This window comes from Equus przewalskii, chromosome 11 (genome assembly GCF_037783145.1).
Source record: "Equus przewalskii isolate Varuska chromosome 11, EquPr2, whole genome shotgun sequence".
In the NCBI taxonomy this organism is placed as follows: Eukaryota; Metazoa; Chordata; class Mammalia; order Perissodactyla; family Equidae; genus Equus; species Equus przewalskii.
Window position 1 is genome coordinate 28,452,699 of NC_091841.1, and position 18,301 is coordinate 28,470,999.

At 53.9% G+C, this 18,301-nt stretch overlaps 1 protein-coding gene across 1 annotated transcript; it reads left to right on the forward strand.

Moving 5' to 3' along the window:
- The first annotated feature begins 555 nt into the window (after positions 1-555).
- GSTP1 (glutathione S-transferase pi 1) lies at positions 556-5,537 on the forward strand. The gene is made up of 7 exons (XM_008533931.2): positions 556-2,837; positions 2,980-3,015; positions 3,460-3,566; positions 3,675-3,762; positions 4,823-4,926; positions 5,034-5,141; positions 5,288-5,537. Coding segments are annotated over exons 1-7 (633 nt in total). The 5' UTR covers positions 556-2,836; the 3' UTR covers positions 5,477-5,537.
- The last annotated feature ends 12,764 nt before the right edge of the window (positions 5,538-18,301 follow it).

The following is an 18,301-nucleotide window of genomic DNA, read 5'->3' on the forward strand; positions in this document are numbered from 1 at the left end:
GAGTGGATGGTTGAATGAATGGATGGATGGATGAAAAGATAGATGGATAGACAAATGGAAGATGATTGGGTGGGTGAATAGGTAGTTGGCTGGATGGGTTGGATAACTGGATAGGTGGATGTTTTGATGGACTATTGGTCAAAAGTTTGGTTGTTGGATGGATGGATGATTGGGTAAATGGGTGTAGAGATGGATAGATGGCTGGGTGGATGGACTTCTGGCGAAGGCATTATATTCTTCATTAAAATTGTCCATTAGGGTGGAGACCATGTCTTACCTATTTCAGTGTCTCCCGTGATGTCTAGCCCACTCATTTCCTGATACATACTAATCAACCTGTGAATGAAGACTTGTGTCTATCTATCTCGCCCTAATCTGAGCTGTGATTCCTCTGACGGCAAGATGATGGCTCCTTCTCCACCCTGTTCCCCACAAGCCAAACCCAGGCTTGGCACCTGGTAAGCACCATACACAGAACCATGTTGAGACGCCATTTCACACTCACTAGGATAGATCGCTAAAGTAAAAGACAGACAATAAGGACTGTTGGTGAGGATGTGGAGAAGCTGCAACCTTTATTTGCTGCTTTATTTAGGTTTATAAAATGGTGCAGCCACTTTGGAAAAGAGTTTGGCAGTCCCTCAAAACGAGTTACCATATGACCCAGCAGTTCCACTCTTAGGTATATACCCAAGGGAATTGAAACCATAAGTTCACACAAAAATTTGTACACAAATGTATACAGCAGCATTACTCATAGTAGCCCCAATGCAAAACAACCCAAATGTCCATCCAGGCATGAGCAGGTAAACAAAATGTGTGTGTCCATACAATGGAGTGCCATTTGTCCATAAAGATGAATGACGTACCGAAACAGGCTACAACATAGGTGAACTTTTCATAAGTCAAAGCAGCCAGACACAAAAGGCCACACAGAGTATGATTCCATTTATCTGAAACATCCAGAATAAGCAAAGTCATAGTGACAAAACAGATTAGTGGTTGTCAGGATATGGGGGAAACGGGAACGAGGAGCGATTGCTAACGGGCACAGGTTTCTTTTGGGGATGACGAAAATGTTCTGCAATTAGATAGCGGTGATGCTTGCACAACTCTGAATATCCTAAAAACCACAGAGTGTACACTTTATAAGGGTGGATTGTATGTAGCCATAAAGCTACATAAAAAATAAATATATGTTTAAAAACCTGCCGAAGACAGGTGCTGATGTAAAGGACTGGAGATGGGGGATGGGCACAGGGAGGCGCTGGCCTCCTGGCCCAGGAAAGCTGTGCTGCTGGGCCCCAGAGGAGGAGCCCCAGGGTGGCCACAGAGCTCGACCACAGGCTGCGCCTGTGAAGCAGAGGACTGTGGGTAAAAGCAGCCACCCAGAACACCACAGCACAGTGCCAAGCCATCCTGGGTGACAGCCCACCCAGGGGACCTGAGCATGATGGCTGGAGGGTGTGAGGGTGTGATGAAGGAGGCAGACCCACTGGAAGGCAGTGTGTCTCCGCTCTCCCAGGTCTGTGATGCTTGTGCCAAAGGAAGGGCTTGTGTGCCCCTGGCCAGAGCAGGCAGGTGAAGGCACCTGTCTGAGCCTCGGTGTTCTCGTCTGTGTAATGGGAACGAGACCCCTTCCCTCCCAGGGTGTTGTGGAGATGAAATGAGACTGTTCATAGGAAAGCTCTTTGTAAGCTGCTAAGTGCTGAGCAGATGTTCCTCCAGCTGTGAGTGAGGGATGAGAACCCGGTTCTGGTGCCACCTCCCCCACCGCCTCCCAGCCCCACGCAGCTGTGGCTCAAGTGGGGCTAAGAGATGCTCCTGACCAGACGCTGTCTGGGTTTTTCCCACGCTTTCGATGGGCCGTTCTGCTCCTGAGAAAGATGCCGTCCTCTCTCCTTGTGGTTCCGACAGGCCCGTGCTGAGGTGTCTGCCTCAGTCAGACCCCAGCTCCCTGGGAAGACCACCACACCCACCGAGAGCCCCCCAGGAGAGGCGGCAGCCAGAAGGAGAAGTGGGCTGAGGGTGCTAGATGGGCCAGCAGGGAGGCGGGCACTGGGCTCTGCCTGGAAGGACGCAGCCCTCCCAGGTCCAGGAGGTCCTGCCCATCTTTCCATCCACCCGTATCCCCAGGCCCAGCCTGTATTTGAACAGTATAGAGCACTCAGACTCAGTCAAAAACAGTTTGGACACTACAAGATCTTGCAGAAAAAAGAATAAGAGTTCAAAGTGAGGCCCCTGAAGCCAGCCAGACCTGGGTTTAAATCCTGTTTACCAGCTGTGTGACCTTGGGAAAGTCACTTAACCTCTCTGTGCTTCAGTTTCCTCCTCTGGAAAATGAGGATCAGAACAGTACTGAGTCTTAGGGTTGTGATATGTGCAAAGCTCTCAACACAGTCCTCAGCCCCTAAGGGTTTGCTATTATCATCATCATAGAGAGAGAAGTGTAAATGGATATGTCTACTGAAATTGCATTCATTCATGCAACAAGCATTTATCGAGCACCTACTGGTGCTCGTGGAGGGGACCCAGCAGTGAGCAAGGCTCTCAGTCCTGGTCCTCTGTGGGCCATGATGACTGAGGCTGTTTGGGTGTGGCTAGGTGATGCTAAGTGTGGGTGCCTCCCGTCAAGCCACTGCCCTGTAGGCAGAGGAGCAGGTGGGCGCGCCGGCCCTGCCCACCACACCCAGCCTTACCCAGAACGTGCTCAGCTCCGTGACTTGGCATATTCCTGGGGCGGGGCGGGGAAGGTGGAGGGCGGGGAGCAGACTCGTAAATATAAGGCCTCTGGGCTCCTGCCCACTTCCTGCTGCACTTGCACTTCGCCGCCGCCAGTGAGTAGGGTCTGGACCAGGTGGGGGGTGGGGCAGGCCGAGCTACCTCCTCTGCTGGGGGTCTGACCCCGAGGCTGCCTGCCCCTTGGCCCTGCAGCCCCGCGGGGGGGTCCGCCTTCATCGTTCCATCCGTCTCTCCTAGTGCCGCCCTACACCATCGTCTACTTCCCCGTCCGAGGTGCGGACCCTGCTCCTTCAGGAGGGCGAAGGGCACAGACCGGGTCCAGGCCGGACGCTCAGGCTGACCGCAGGGCGGGGCCAAGGAGGGAGCCGGGATGCGGGGGCGGGGCCGGGACCTCGAGGGCGGAGTCCGGGATCTCGGGGGCGGGGCCGGGATCCGCTTTCCCGGTGGCTGCCTCCTCGTGAGCCACCGGCGCTGCACCCTATCCATGTGTCTCTGTTCTCTTCCTGGCGCTCTGTGTGTCTCCGCCCCGTCCTCTCTTCCAAGCCAGTGTTGAGGCCGTGGTCTCCACTCTTGCCCTGAGGTCCATCCCCTCCCCAGAATGCCTCCTGGGGTTTCGGTCCTATCCCTGTCTACCTTCCCCATCCTCCTGACCCTTCCCCAGGGTGCTGTGAGGCTGGGGTCTCTGCCCATCCCCACACTCCCGTCTCTGCGCCGCAGGGCGCTGCGAGGCCATGCGCATGCTGCTGGCTGACCAGGGCCAGAGCTGGAAAGAGGAGGTGGTGACCAAAGAGACCTGGCTGCAGGGCCCACTCAAGGCCTCCTGTGTGAGTGGCTGTGCCCAGGCAGGGGGCAGGTGCTGGGCCTTTGGGGGCAGAATTAGGATGGGGGACAGCTGAGCTCAGCGTCCCTCACTGAGCCGTGTCACCTCCCAGCTGTACGGGCAGCTCCCCAAGTTCCAGGACGGAGACCTCACTCTGTACCAGTCCAATGCCATCCTGCGACACCTGGGCCGCTCCCTCGGTGAGTCCTGAGGTCGCAGGCCTCCCAGTCCAGAAGAGTACCTGACGGTTTCCGGCAGGATGTCCCGGGGCCAGAGCTGTTGTACCTGCAGCCGCTAGGGTCCTGCCTGGCTGGAGGGCAGGCCAGATGGCCCTAAGGGAAGGGGCAGGATTTGGGGTAGGGGGGTTCTGGCTTATGGGGCTGAGGCTGCCAGTCCACCTGGGCAGAGGTCGTGCAGCTCGGGCTAGCTCCAGCCACGTAGTCCCAGATGGGTTCGCTGTGCCCATTTCCCAGACAACAGCTCGGAGGAGGCCGCTGGCACCCACGTGTGTGCTGGTACAGGCTAGAGGCCACTGCGGGTCTGGCCAGGGCATTCCAAGTAGACCTCCTGCCTATTTCTTCCTTTTCTGGCCTGAATCTGGAAAACCCATGGTCACAGGGAGCAGACCTGTGGCCTTGTTTCAAGGGTGGCAGGAACATGGCTTAGGGAGGTGGCTGCCTCTTCTTTGCCCAGCTTGGGGCGTCCAGAAAAGCCCCAGGTCCCAGGAGGACGTGGCAACTGGAGAAGGGGGCAGAGGAGCAGTGGGAGCCCGCAGGCTCAGGCCCCCCCTAACTTCTGCAGGATCCAGGGCAAGGACAGAGGCCTCCGGCCGCAGCCTGCCACCTACTCTTCCCCCCCCTGGGCTGTCCTGCACTGCCTGTGGCCCCGCCAGCCCACACAGCCAAGTTCTGTCCAGGCCCTACAAACAGCCACCCCTCGGGCCTAGGGAGGCAGGCACCAGAGACTTGGTCCCCTCTTGCAGGGGACAGAGCTGGCAGACGGGGCTTGGGTCTTGGGTCATCTGGCCAGGGAATTTCCACGTACCAGGGACCAGGGGTGTGGCCTAGGAGTCAGGCGTGGGCTTCAGCTGGGTATGTCCCCTTGGACTTGTGGAGATGGGGCAGCAGAGTTAGGCAGAGCGGGGCCTCCAAAATGAGGGAGCTGGTTGCCCAGGCCTGAGACTGAGGGCTTTTGAAAGAAAGAGCAGCGTGGGGTACCAGCCCAGCCAGAACCTGACCCGCTGCTTGGCCACTGACCCAGGCCTCTACGGCAGAGATCAGCGGGAGGCGGCGCTGGTGGACATGGTGAACGACGGTGTGGAGGACCTCCGTAAGCGCTGTAGCCACCTCATCCACCATGACTATGTGAGTAGGGGGGGCCGCGGCTGGCGCTCAGGGCTGGGGGTGCAGCCGGGAAGGTCATCTGGCCAGGCATGCCGTGTGCCGCCAGCTGAGATCACTCCCGTTTGCAGGAGGAGGGCAAGGCCCGGTATGTTCAGGAGCTGCCTGGGCACCTGAAGCCTTTTGAGACCCTGCTGGCCCAGAACCAGGGAGGCCAGGCCTTCATCGTGGGTGACCAGGTGAGCACTAGGTCCAGCCCATTGTGGGTCCATTTCTCAGATGGGCACACTGAGGCCCAGAGGCAGGCCATGACTGGCTCATTGGCTCCCCGCGACCCCACGCTCTCCTCTCCCCACTCAAGCCCCTCGTGCCCCCTGTCCTGCAGATCTCCTTTGCTGACTACAACCTGCTGGACTTGCTGCTGAGTCACCAGGTTCTGGCCCCTGGCTGCCTGGACTCTTTGCCCCTGCTCTCGGCCTACGTGGCACGCCTCAGCGCCCGGCCCAAGCTCAAGGCGTTCCTGGCCTCCCCCGAGCACGTGAACCGCCCTGTCTTTGGAAGCCGCAAGATATGAGCCGGCTCGGCCTCCCCAGGAGAGGTTCGCCCTTGGGAACCAATAAACACAGGGAGAAGAAGCCGTGCTGTGGTCACCAAGCCGCTGGGTGGGCACAGGGGACCCTCCGCCCCTGCCCAGGTCTCCTCGGGGAGGATGTAGGCTGGGTGGGCATCTGGGCCCTGGAACAGCGTTAGGCCCCCCAAGCTGCCAGGAGACAAAGAGGAGCTCCCGGCTCAGGGAGGAAGGTGGGACTTCAGGCCTCCAGGAGGACGGCCTTTGACCCCACCAGCGCTCATAGTTATAGCACCTGGGGGAGCCCTCTCCGTCTGAGACGAGGCGGCCGTGAGTGTCACTGACTGATGGTCCCTGCCGTGTGTCCGTCCGTGTGATGAATCCCATCAGGCACGCGGCAGGGTGGTTTCGGGATGGTCTCTGCACACTCAGACGTTGTGCACACATGCACACTTGGGAGTGACACACACTTGAGTGTTTCACACGCACATCCATGTTGCCCGTTCTCGTGTGTTACCCATGGTCACAGACACCCAGACACCCTTAGCGGGTGCAGCAGGCAGCCAGCAGGGCCCAGGGGTGGGGGGCCCCAGGCAGGCCTGGAGCTCTGGGCGGTGTCCACTGCTTGGGGACCCAAGGGAGGTCAAGGGTCTCCCTCAGCTCCAGGGAGCCTCTGTGAACCCCTCGTGACAGCGCCCAGTCCCAGCCCTTGCTCCCTCCTGAGGGGCTGCAGCCACCTCCTGCCTGGCCCCCCAGCCTGCCTGGCACCTCCTGCAGGCTCGCTGGGCATCAAGGAGTCAGACAATTCCAGAATGCCTGGCACTCTCCGTGCAAACTTCTCAGTGGATACTCGATGCCCTCTAGGTAAAGTCCGCAGCCTGCCAGGCCCTCCTCGATATAAATTCCCCGTCTCCAGAACATTCCCCACCCTCCCTGCCCAGTTCACCCTTAGAGCCCCACTGTGCTTCTCTCAGCTTCCCAGACAGCCTGGCTCTGCCCCTCCAGCCTTTGTCCCTGTGACCCCCTCTGCCCAGCTCTCTCCTACTCACCCACCCACCCACCTGCCGGTGGCCACACCCCTTCAGTGCTCCCTTCGCTGTCCCTCTGGCAGTGGCCCAGGTGACCTGGCACTTTGGCCTCTCCCTCAGCTCTACTCTCCCCTGCCCCCAGGTGGGAAGGCTGACTTACCTTTACCCATCAGGCAATGGGGGTGCCAACACCAAGAGCTGACTCTTTTTTTTTTTTTTAAAGATTTTATTTTTTTCCTTTTTCTCCCCAAAGCCCCCCGGTACATAGTTGTATATTCTTCGTTGTGGGTCCTTCTAGTTGTGGCATTGGGATGCTGCCTCAGCGTGGTTTGATGAGCAGTGCCATGTCCGCGCCCAGGATTTGAACCAACGAAATGCTGGGCCGCCCGCAGCGGAGCATGCAAACTTAACCACTCGACCACGGGGCCAGCCCTCAAGAGCTGACTCTTTATGGCCCACATACTACTACCTCCGGGCGTCAGTGGTGCACTGATCACAGGCCTGTTGCCCCTACTCCATGGGAGTTATCTCATCTGTCCCTCTCAAGGGAGGAAGCTGAAATTCAGAGAGGTGAGGCAACTGGTCCAAAGCCACACAGCTCATAAATGAGAGAGCTAGAATTCAAACCCAGCTCTGAGTGACTCCCAGACTTATGGGTGGTCCTTAGAAAGGGAAGGAGGGAGGGGGTTGGGGGCCAGAGAAGAAAGCAGGAGACCAATCTCAGGGGCAAAAATGACCCAGGCATGGGCAGGAGCCAGAGGCTGGCAGAGGCTCCTCGGCGGGTGGAGTGGCCAGGGGCACTGGCGTCTGCTGTGGAGGCCTTTCCTGCTGGACTAAGGACTTGGAGTTGATTCCCAGGGCGCTGGGGAGCCACTGCAGGCTTTTGAGCAGGAAAGAAGACATGAAAGAGGACTTTTAGGAACCTTAGACTGAGTCCTCAGGAGCCCTTGAGCGTCACCTAACTCAACACCCTCGCCTTACAGATGGGTAAACTGAGGCCTGGAGAGGGAAATGGGCTTCCCAGCCTCACTGAGCAAGTGGGTAGGTGGGCCAAGATGATGTCGTGGGTCCGAAGCTGCCAGGCCTCCAGCCTGGCTGCTCAAAGGAGCCTCTGCCTGCAGGACCTCGAGCAGAGGCCCTGTGACGAGGGGCACTGGGTTTGGGGGCTGATGGGCAGTTTTGATTTCCAGAGGAGGAGAGCTGACCTCTTTGGGTGGGATGCCCTGGGAAGGGCCCGTTGGTCCCCAAGAGGAAAGTGGTGGCACCCTGAAGCACCCACCGCCCTGGAGGCGGAGTCTGCTGCCTCGGGGTCCCCTGTCCTGGTGGCTTTCACCACGCTGCCCCAGGGAGACTGTGGGGTAGGGCTGAGGCCTGCAGCCACATGGCCTGTGAGTGCCCTGGTCCTTGTCCCCAAGCCTTCAGCAGAGCGTGTTCAGCTCCCAGCCCGCCCCCACCTGATGCAAGCAGGGCAGGCAGCCCGGCCTGCACCTCCCCACGGGGAGTGCGGAACCTCAGGCCACAGAGGCCCACCACGCAGGCAGACAGGACAGGGGCCGTGGGAGGCCACAGAGCAGGCCTGGGGGACACTCGGGCATCCCGCAGGTCCCAGGGTGGCAGGAGGAAGTTGCTCTTTTGAAAGTTTCCTGCAACCAACTGCTTCCACATTCTTCGGGGTGACTGGGCATCTTGAGTGCGCTGCTCCGGGACCCCAAGAAGGTGGATGGAGGAGGCTCCCGGCAGCTGAGAGGGGCGCCCCGGGGAGTGGCTGGCCCCGGCGTGGGTGGCGGGGGACTGGTGTGAGCTGGCGCAGCAATGCGTGGGGTGACAGGATGGCTAGGTCAGGGAGAGGCTGAGAGCTCTCCAGGTGGAGAGGAGACAGGTGACCCCTGGGCTTCCTCCAAGCAATGCCCCCAGTACTTTACATACCTTAACTCACTTAACCCTCACAAAGGAACCCACCTGGTAGATGCTATTAATATCCCCATTTTACAGAGGAGGAAACTGAGACACAGAGAGGTGAAGCAACCTTCTCAAGGACACACAGCTGATTAAGAGGCCGAGCGAGGATTTGAACCCAGGCTCTCTGGCTCTGGAGCCTGTGCTTGTAACCACTCTGCCATAGGTCGTGGCTTGAGCCACTATTTTTTATATTCTGGTACAGTGACGGCAGGAGGCTGGTAATTCTGGTGACTTCCTAATTCTGTGGGGCACAGGAACCCCAAGAGAAAGGTTGGGCTTCCAACCTATCAGGACGGGAGTGGAAGTGGGGCTGGTTCCAGCTGGAAGGTCGGGACATTTAAAGACTGGTGACTTGGTCTGCTCCCCAGCTGGGGAGGTGGGACGTGTCAGATACAGATTAAATGCTCCATCCTCCAGGGAGGCTCTTGGGTCAGAAGGGGGCCAATCAGTTCACCCAAGTGTTTGCCCTTTGGTGGCAGCTCTGAGACTCAAGGGTCTCCCCTGGGGTACCAGCCCGGGGAGTGTGGGGGTGAGGAGTGCAGGCATAGAACCCAAGGATTTGGGTCAGGTCTCAGCCTGCGGGCCTCGCTCCCCAGCCACACCATCCAGCAGCCGGGAGGCTGCAGGGACTTTGGCCCCATCCCTCCCAGCCTCACCTCCTGCCTCTACCACCCTCTCCCAGCTCTGTCAAGGTCCTCGATGGCTCTGGCTTGGGCTCCACCCCCGTGACCCTCTTTCCTGCCCTGGTCCAGGGAGCAACTGGAGGTTGGGACCCCTGGCTGCCTTTACCCAGATGTGCAAGCTTGGACAAGTGGCCGACCCTCTCTGGGCCTGTTTCCTCTTCTGACATCCCCGGCAGTCACAAAGTGCCACACTGTTTACCTCCTGTGGGTCAGACACTTGGCAGGTCTTAAGACTCATTTTACAGATGAGAAAACTGAGGTCACAGCTGGAATTTGCACCCAGGCAGGCTGACTACCAAGCCTGCCTTCTTCCCCAGATGGCCCCAGAAAATGCTCTCAGTTGCGTTCCGGACAAATTCTGGACGAAAGGAGTGGTTATTTAAAACGTTAACGTTAGTTAAATGTTAAATATCCTGATTGAAATCAAGTTGAAACCACAGGAATTTTAGAAGCTAGAGCAGAGGTCACGCCCAGCCCCTGGCCTGCTTTGCCGTTTGCCTCCACGGCCCGGAGAGGCTGGAAACCAGCTCAGCGACGTGCGAGGATGGAATCGGGATGAGCATGTGCACCCGGCAGTCTCCTCTCGCCGAACCATGGAGATGTTTACCCCCAAGAACCGCCCAGTGTTTGTCTGGGAGACGTTTTTGGCAATGAAAGCACATTTGAGCTCCAAACATTCCTGCTGGGAAACTTTGGATGGGGTGGGAGGGGAGCCTGCATTTCCAGATGGGATTTTCTGCCATGAGGTCAGGAAGAGAGCCCTGAGCCCTGCGTGTCTGAATGTTGTTTGCTGCCCCTTCGGCTTGTTTTCGTGAGCCTCGTTCTCTCCCAGGGGAGAAAATAAAACAAAGACGTTTGGCTCACTGCTCAGCTGAATCTGCAACTGGATTCTGGCTCAGAAGTGTGTCAACAATGAAAAGGTGGTGGCTTCTCAAAGATTCAGGCTCAGTATGTGTAAGTCTTCAAATAGACCTGCTGTTAGGCCACCCCTGTGGAAACTCTCAGAAGTTACCATTTTGAGAGTTCGAAGCACTTGCTTTTTCCTGTTATTCCAAAAATAGGGCAACTGTGACTTTGGGTCACAAATCCAGCCAGGGCAGCGTTTCACACACGGCTGGACTGGCCGCCCAGCTCTAGCCTGGCAAGGTCTGTGTGCATCTCTTCCTGCACCCCCTGCAGCCCCCATCGTCCCCTGCTGGGACCCTGCTCCAGACACATGTGACCCGAGTCCAGCCAATCAGCGAGCCGTGGCCTCAGCCCCAGCTCTTGGTCCAGGGGGTGGGCACGTGAACGGCAGAGCTGGGTCCATCCTCTGACTCATCACAGACAGCAGCTGGAGAGGCACCAGGGCCCCTCCGACACCAGAGCCGTCTTTTCTGTTCAAGAGGCTGTGAGGATTTAAATCCAGGCAGACTGGGGTTGGTTATAGTTGAGAGAGTGGAGCCCATGCACAAAGAAAAGCATGCGCGTGCGTGTGTGTGAGAGACAGAGAGATTTTAGGTCCCTGGTTCTAGTCCCTGAGAGGCCAGCTCCACTCTTTGGTCATATGACCCCAGAAATGCCTCCTTTTGGAGATAAGTTTCTGTGACTTCTGCTGAAAGGGAGTGATAGCTTCAAAATAAATCCTTTGACAATTTTCCCCTGAAAATTTGGAGCCTAATTCCCACCCTTTGAGTGCAGCTAGACTCAGTGACTTGCTTCTAATCACAGGTGTGGTGGAAGCCATGATGCACGGCTTCCAAGACTGGGTCCCGAAAGGCACTGTGGCTTGCTGCTTGCCCCCTCTCTTGGATCACACGTGCTGGGAGAAGCCAGCCACCACGTCAGGAGGACCCTCAAGCAGCCCTGTGGAGAGATTCAGGTGATGGGGGACGGAGGTTTCCTGTCAAAGCCAGCCCTGATCACTGTCTGTGTGAGCGAGCCATCTCAGGAGGGAATCTTCCGGCCCCAGTCAAGCCTTCGGATGTCTGAGCCCCAGGTACCCCCTTGATTGCAGCCTCACAAGAGACTGCATTAACCGTGTCTTTTATGTTCTGTATTCTGAAGCGCTGACATCTGGGGCCTTGCTGACTCTGGAGGGACTAGTTAAGTCCTAGAGATGGTAAACAACCTTCCTGCCAGTGTGCCTTCCAAATATAAACCAACCAATTCAGAGTCCATACCCCCTACATTATTGGGCTCTCACACTCAGGACCGCTGTCCCCTGCCCTAACCACCCCAAGGCCAGGTACTCGATGACTAGGGATAGCCCCTATGCCCCAGAGCCCACCGAAATTATCCAAACTAGCCAATCTTAAGCCTGCTTCCCCTGCTTTGCCCACTCCTTTCTGTGGGAGCCACAGTAAAGGCTCCTGCCCACACTTCTCCCTCTGCCTCCAGATTGACCCTGGTGCTTCCCCATGCGGCCCCCGTGTCTTTGGCCTGCCCCATTCTCTTGGGATCTGTGAGTCACAAACTGTCTTTTCAATGGTGGTTTCCTCCTGATCTGTTGGCCTTGCTGTACCTAAATGACAAGGGAGCCTGTACTTAAAACAAAGACCCCATGCAACAACTACTCAGCCAAACCACGCCAGAGTTCCCTGCTGAATTCTCAGGGCAGTGCCTGGCACTTAGTAGGTGCGCGAGAAATATCTGTTGAAGGAGGAGGGTATCCACTGCTCTTGGCAGCATCCTCGGGTCAGATCTTGGAGCCCAGTTTCTCCCTGGGTGAGCTGTCCTGGCCACTGCACTCCCTGGTTTTGCCTCAGGAGGGTGCCAGAACCCTGGCATCTGGCTTGGGGGCAGCCAGGACTGGGTCTGGGGCCCTGCCTTGGAGAGGTGCTCCCCACTGACGCAGGCTTTGCACCTGACAGGTCCCTGCCTGGGGAGTCTGAGGGTGTGTGTCAGGAGGAAGGAGGGAAAATCCTCGTCTGGGCCTTTGTCCTGACCCCAGCTTCTCCCACACTGGGACGGAGCTCACTGGCTCCCTGGTAGGTGCGGGGATGGCTCTCGAGGATGGTGCTTCCTGATTGGACCCAGAGCACGCAAGAACCCTCGATCCCAGGAGCCAGGCTTGGGAAGCAGAGATTCCAGGAGCAGAAAAGGCATCTGGGAATATCCCAGGGGAGATGGGGAGGACCAGAAGGACCTTCCCTCTGCGGAAGCTGGCCCGATGGGAGGAGGAGAGGCTGCGGCTCCTCCTCGGAGGCTTGGGGGTGCAGGGAAGGGCTGGAGCTGCAGGGAAAGGCTCAGAGCTGCTGGGAAAGGCTCAGAGCTGCTGGGAAGGGCTCAGAGCTGCAGGGAAAGGCTCAGAGCTGCTGGGAAGGGCTCAGAGCTGCAGGGAAAGGCTCAGAGCTGCTGGGAAGGGCTCAGAGCTGCAGGGAAGGGCTCAGAGCTGCAGGGAAAGGCTCAGAGCTGCTGGGAAGGGCTCAGAGCTGCAGGGAAGGGCTGGAGCTGCAGGGAAAGGCTCAGAGCTGCTGGGAAGGGCTCAGAGCTGCAGGGAAGGGCTCAGAGCTGCAGGGAAAGGCTCAGAGCTGCTGGGAAGGGCTCAGAGCTACAGGGAAGGGCTCCGAGCTGCGAGCATGGCTCAGCCCAGGACCAGGCAGGCAGAGCATGAACGACCGCTGGCATTGACTAAGCACTTGCTATGTGCCAAGTGCCATCTCATTTAATCCTCACAGCTTGCCCTCACTCTGCAAGGAATGAAAGTGAGGCAGAAGGAGGTTCTAAGTACTAAAGCCACGGTCCTTGAGAGTACAGAGGAGCTGGGTCTTGACCCAGTCTGCTGGCGCCAGACTGGGCTCTTGCCCCTGACGCCTCAGATGGGAGAGTGTAACATGAGTGCTGTGAGGGGGACCTGCTTTCTTCCTGATTTCTCCGGTCATTGAAGGGCCACTCAGCTGGAGACCCTAACTGCGTCTTCCAGGCTTCCAGCAATGCAGGTGGTGTGCAGCCAGCCCTGGAGAGCGTGCACGGGGCTGGGGAAAGGAAGGTGAGAGTCAGCGGTGCCTGTGGTCCCCACCTTCCCCAGGGTATGGTCCTGGCACCGAGGGCACACAGACCCGGAAGAGCTTCGCTGTCACCAACTGGCCCTGCTCCAGCAAGGCTAGCGATGAAAGCCCTTCTGGAGTTTCCGGTTACTCTGGGAGGTTTGGGGAGATTATTCTGAGCACTAAATCGCTAAATGAGCTCACCCAGATTATCAGGTTAGGCGGGTTCGCCACAAAGGAGGTGGGCAAGACCCTGGAGTGCCAGGAGTCCAGCGCCTGCTCCTGCCTCCCTACCCTCTGGGTAAGTGTGGGGTGAAACCAGCCGCCCTTTGTGCCCTGGGGAGCTGGGGATCAAGCCCCTGGCTTACCCTTTGTGCCCACATGGAGCCCAAGCCCTCGGTCATGCTGCACATGGCAGGACAGTGGGCACAAGGTGACACTGGATCAGAAAGGGACAGAGGCCAAGAGCTTTCACCAGCACCAGCATAAAGTGGAGCTCCGAGCCTAAAATGGGCCATTATCGACAACATTCAGTGAAGCATGACCCCGTACCTGAGGTCCGCCAGATGCCCGGGGCAGTCACAGAAATCGGCCAGTCCTCAGCGAGGCCACTGGGGCTCATTCTCCTCGCCCACTGCGGGCTGCTGAACCCGCCCTGGGGAGGGGCGCAGGGCAACCTGGGGCTCTCAAGGGCTTGAACGTGCCCCTGAGCAGGTGGCGTTGGTTTGGGGACTGCCACCCCCTGAGCCTCCCTGAGTCCCTGCCCACCGAGGTGTCAGCTCCTGGTGCTGGGTGACGGCGGGGGAGCAGGGAGGCACTGCTGTGTCCCAGGTCCTGTAATTTCCTGCTTCACCCCCTTGTTTGGGTGGAGCAAGAATTTCACATGAATTCCTAAGGTGTGGCATTGACTTGTAACTGGGCTGAGTGTATATTCGAGATTGGGAATCTTTCCCTGTGACCTGAAAGCCTACGGCTTCGTGGTCTTTGTACCCCCACCCTTCAATACGGGACGCTTAAGGCCATCTGATTCCACCCTTCTCTATGCAGCCTGGTTTTTTCTCTAGAGAAGCTTTGAGGGTCTTCTTTTTATTCTTGGTGTTCTAAAACTTCTCAGCTGTGAGTGTAGGTGTGGGTCTTTTTCTCTTCATTTTCCAGGATCCTGGAGGTCTTGCAATCCAGAGACGTGTGTCCTTCCGCTCACAAAATCCTCGCACGTTATCTCTTGGAGAATTTCACTTTCTCTGTTCTCTCTGTTCGTTGGATGTCAAACCTCTTGGTTTCGTTTTCCATGTCTCTTTGTCTTCTTCCCTTTATTTTTACCTCTTCTTAAAATATTGGAAAATGTCTTTTATATTCCAACCCTTCAGTGAGATTTTTATTTTGGCAATCATTCTGAATTTGTAGGAATTCTTTCTTGTGTGTTTTTCAGTTTGCCCAGCTGGGGAGATGCTGTGCCCCATGGCCCAGAACCATTCCTTTCCGAACCAACATGTAATGGCACGTTCACCTGATACGCATGCACATGCGCCCTGATTAAGCACAGCTGGTCCCCAGTTGTAACAAACAAACCTGCTATCCTCTGCTCTCTTGTGTATAAACTCTCCATCAGCACTGAGCTTGGGGAGACGGCTGTTTTTGGCAAATATCCCCCGTGTTCTCCATTGCTTGTGCAAGCAATAAACCTTTTCTTCACCTACTTCTGCCTTGGTTGTGCTTTTCGGCTGTGCACTCACCAAGAGAGGAACCCGCTGAATTTGGTTACAATGTGGGAGCACTCCCCAGTGATATAGGACTGTCTGGAAATTTCTGGCAAGAACCCTAGGAAGTGGTGCACTTAAGCTGCTAGGGTGGCTCTTAGTAGCAGTGCCCACACTAAGTGAGGTGGCAATGCCAGAACTGCCAGGCTCGAGGGTGGAAGGTGCAAGAAAAAGGCTCAGAGAAGTAGGCATGCTAGAATGGATATTCTGTGCAAGGCCAAGGCCGGAAACCCCACACTTATCAAAGCAGAAAGGCATGCACCGGCCGGAGAGCCCCAGCAGCACAATCAGAGCGGCAGCCCCGGTCCTGACCCTCTTAGAGAGGTATGGAGATGCTGAATAGAGCTCAGTGCTTCTAGGGGCAAAATGGGTGGTCAACCAACACGATTAGTGCCCAATCCGGACCACTCGAAGAAGTCAAGTGTAGGTGATCAGGGACTCTGGGAAGGTGGCCCAACAAAGGTCATGACCCCATGTCCAGTTTGCAGAGCTGAACCAGTTTTCAGGCACAGACTCATTGATGAAAGGCAAACGAGCTCCCCAGACTCTGAGTGACCATTCAGTGAGGCCCACCCAGGCATTTAGAACATGACCAGGAATTCTTCGTTTTTAGGAGGAAGTTTGGCTGTTCTTGGACTTCTGAGTAACAAGATAGTAAAACTAGTTTCTTGTCTCAGCCAGGGCTGGGGTCCAAATGTTGGGACTGCTATGATGCTTGCCAAGTATGCCCACACTGAGCGAGGTGCTGGACCCACACAGCACGTGCCAAGAGACCAACTGACCTATTTGGCCACCGTTAGCTCATCACCCATCTCAAGGATACAGAATTATTGAGGTTAAAGAGACAGAAAGTGTGAAAGTGTTTGGAGAATGTGCTCTGGCTCCTAATCCTTACCCTTGGAGGTGGTGAGTGGTGAGAAGCTAGGACACGGCAGAAGAGAATGTCATTTGATTTTTTTTTTTAAAGATCTAGTAATGGTTGTCTAGAGAGACCCCTGGTCCTTGTCAAGTCAGCTAATCTATGATGGGGTAACAAATAAACATTGAAATCTCAATGGCTTAACAAAATAAAAATTTATTTCTCACTCACGTCACAGTTTAATGCAGACTGAGCTGCAATCCTGGGTTGTTCTCTTCCAGACAGCAACTCACAGACCCAAAATTTTTCCATCTGTAGTTCCACTGTTCTGTGGGGCCTTCTTGGGGCCCTCCAACAGTCTCAAGGCAAAGAATAAAGAGAGTGACAAGTAGCAAGGAGGACTGTGTGGGACATTTTAAAGCCATGCCTAAAAGTGGCAGACGTCACTTCTGCCCACATTTCACTATCGAGAACCCAGTCACCTGGCCTCAACCTAGCTGCAAGGGAGCTAGGAAATGTAGTTTTTCAGAATGCCCAGAAAAAAAGAAATGAGATTGGTGAACATATATGCAGTTCATTCCACACACATTTACAATAGAAAGTAAAACGGTCTTCATTCACAGAAGACGTGATTACTTACATGGAAAATCCTCCAACATCTATAAAACAGCTAGAACTAATACATGAGTATAGCAAGGTCACAGATTACAGGGTGTATACACAAAACTCAATCACAAGTCTGTATGCTAGCAACAGTGTTTGTAAAAGGAAATTTAAAAAACAATTGCAAATCTTAAAGAAGCTTAAAAAAAGCTACTAGATTTAACATGTGAATTTTTCGAGGTCACATAATACAAACTCAATATACAAAAATCAGTTGTATTCATATATACCAGCAACAAAAAAAAGGAAAATAAAATTTTAAATACATCGTTTACAGTAGTATCAAAATCTGTGAAATACTTGGAGATAAACTTAACAAATTTTACAGAAGATGTGCTCCGAAAACTATAAAACGTTAGTAAGAGAAATTAAAGAAGACCTACATAAATGGAGAAATGTATTAATGTTGTCAAGATGTCAACTTTCCCTAAATTGAATTAGAGATTAAACGGAATCCCAGTGGAATCCCAAATTGATTCCAAAATTTATACGGAAAATCAAAGGAATAGACTAGCCAGAAAGATTTTGAAAAAGAACAAAGTTAGCAAACTCCCATTACCTGATTTCAAGACATAAAACTACAGAAACAAATATAGTGTGGTACTGGTAAAAGGATTGATACACAGATCAAGAGAACAGAACAGAGTCCAGAAGTAGACTACATATATACGCTCAAGTGATTTTTGATAAAGCTGCAAAGATGAGTCAATGAAGAAAGGATAGTCTTTCAACAAATGTGCTGGAACAACTGGACATCTGTATGCAAAAAAATGAACTTCAACCCATACTTCGCATCATATATAAGATTCAAAATGGATCATAGACATAAATGTAAAACTCCAAACTACAAAATTTCTAGAAGAAAGTATAAAATAAATCATGTGTTAGGCAAAGATTTCTTAGACACAAAAACATACTCCATAAAAGAAAAAATTGGTAAATTTTACTTCATTAAAATTAAAAACTTAAAAAAATCAAACTCTGTTAAGAAAGTGAAAAGACAAACCATAGGCTGGGAGAAAACATTTAAAAACCCATATCTGATAAGGACTTAGAGTTTATGAAGAATTGTCAAAACTCAATAATAAGAAAACAAACAAGTCAACTGAAAATGGGCAAAAGATTTGAACAGACACTTCAACAAAGAAGATATATCGATGGCAAATAAGCACATGAAAAGATGCCCAACATCATTAGTCATTAAAGAAGTGCAAATTAAAATCACAATGAGGTAACAATATAAACCTATTAGAATGGCTAGGAAAAAAGCTGACAATATTAAGTGCTAACGAGGATTGAGAGCAACTGGAATTCTTATATAGTCATGTGCTGCACAATGACATTTTGGTCAACAATGGACTACATAGACAAAGGCGCTCCTATAAGATTAGTACCATATAGCCTAGGCATGTAGTAGGCTATACCATCTAGGTTTGTGTAAGTACACTCTATGATGTTCACACAACAATGAAATTATCTAACGATGCCATTCTCAGAACATGTCCACATCATGAAGTGATGCGTGACTGTACACCATTGGCGGGAATGTAAAATGGTACAGCCACTTCGGAAGATAGTTTGGCAATGTGTTATAAGGTTAAAGAAACACTTACCATATGACCTAGCAATCGTTCTCTTAGGTATTTTCCCAAGACAAATGAAAACTTATGTTCACATGAAAACCTGCATGCAAATATTTAAGGCAGCTTTATCCATAATCACCAAGAACCCAAATGACCTTTGACTGGTGACTGGAGAAACAAACTATGTACATCCATACAATGGAATACTATTCAGCAATGAAAAGGAAAGAACTGCAGGCAGACGCAAGAGCAGGGATGAATCTCAAATGCACTCTGTTAAGCGAAAAAAGCCAGACTCAAATGCTATATACTGTATGATTCTGCTTCTGTG

Bases quoted from the DNA above. Each gene is read 5' to 3' on its own strand.
- GSTP1 (XM_008533931.2), top strand. The intron at 3,763-4,822 runs GTGAGTCCTGAG...CCACTGACCCAG, and splicing joins ACACCTGGGCCGCTCCCTCG to GCCTCTACGGCAGAGATCAG. The intron at 5,142-5,287 runs GTGAGCACTAGG...CCTGTCCTGCAG, and splicing joins CCTTCATCGTGGGTGACCAG to ATCTCCTTTGCTGACTACAA.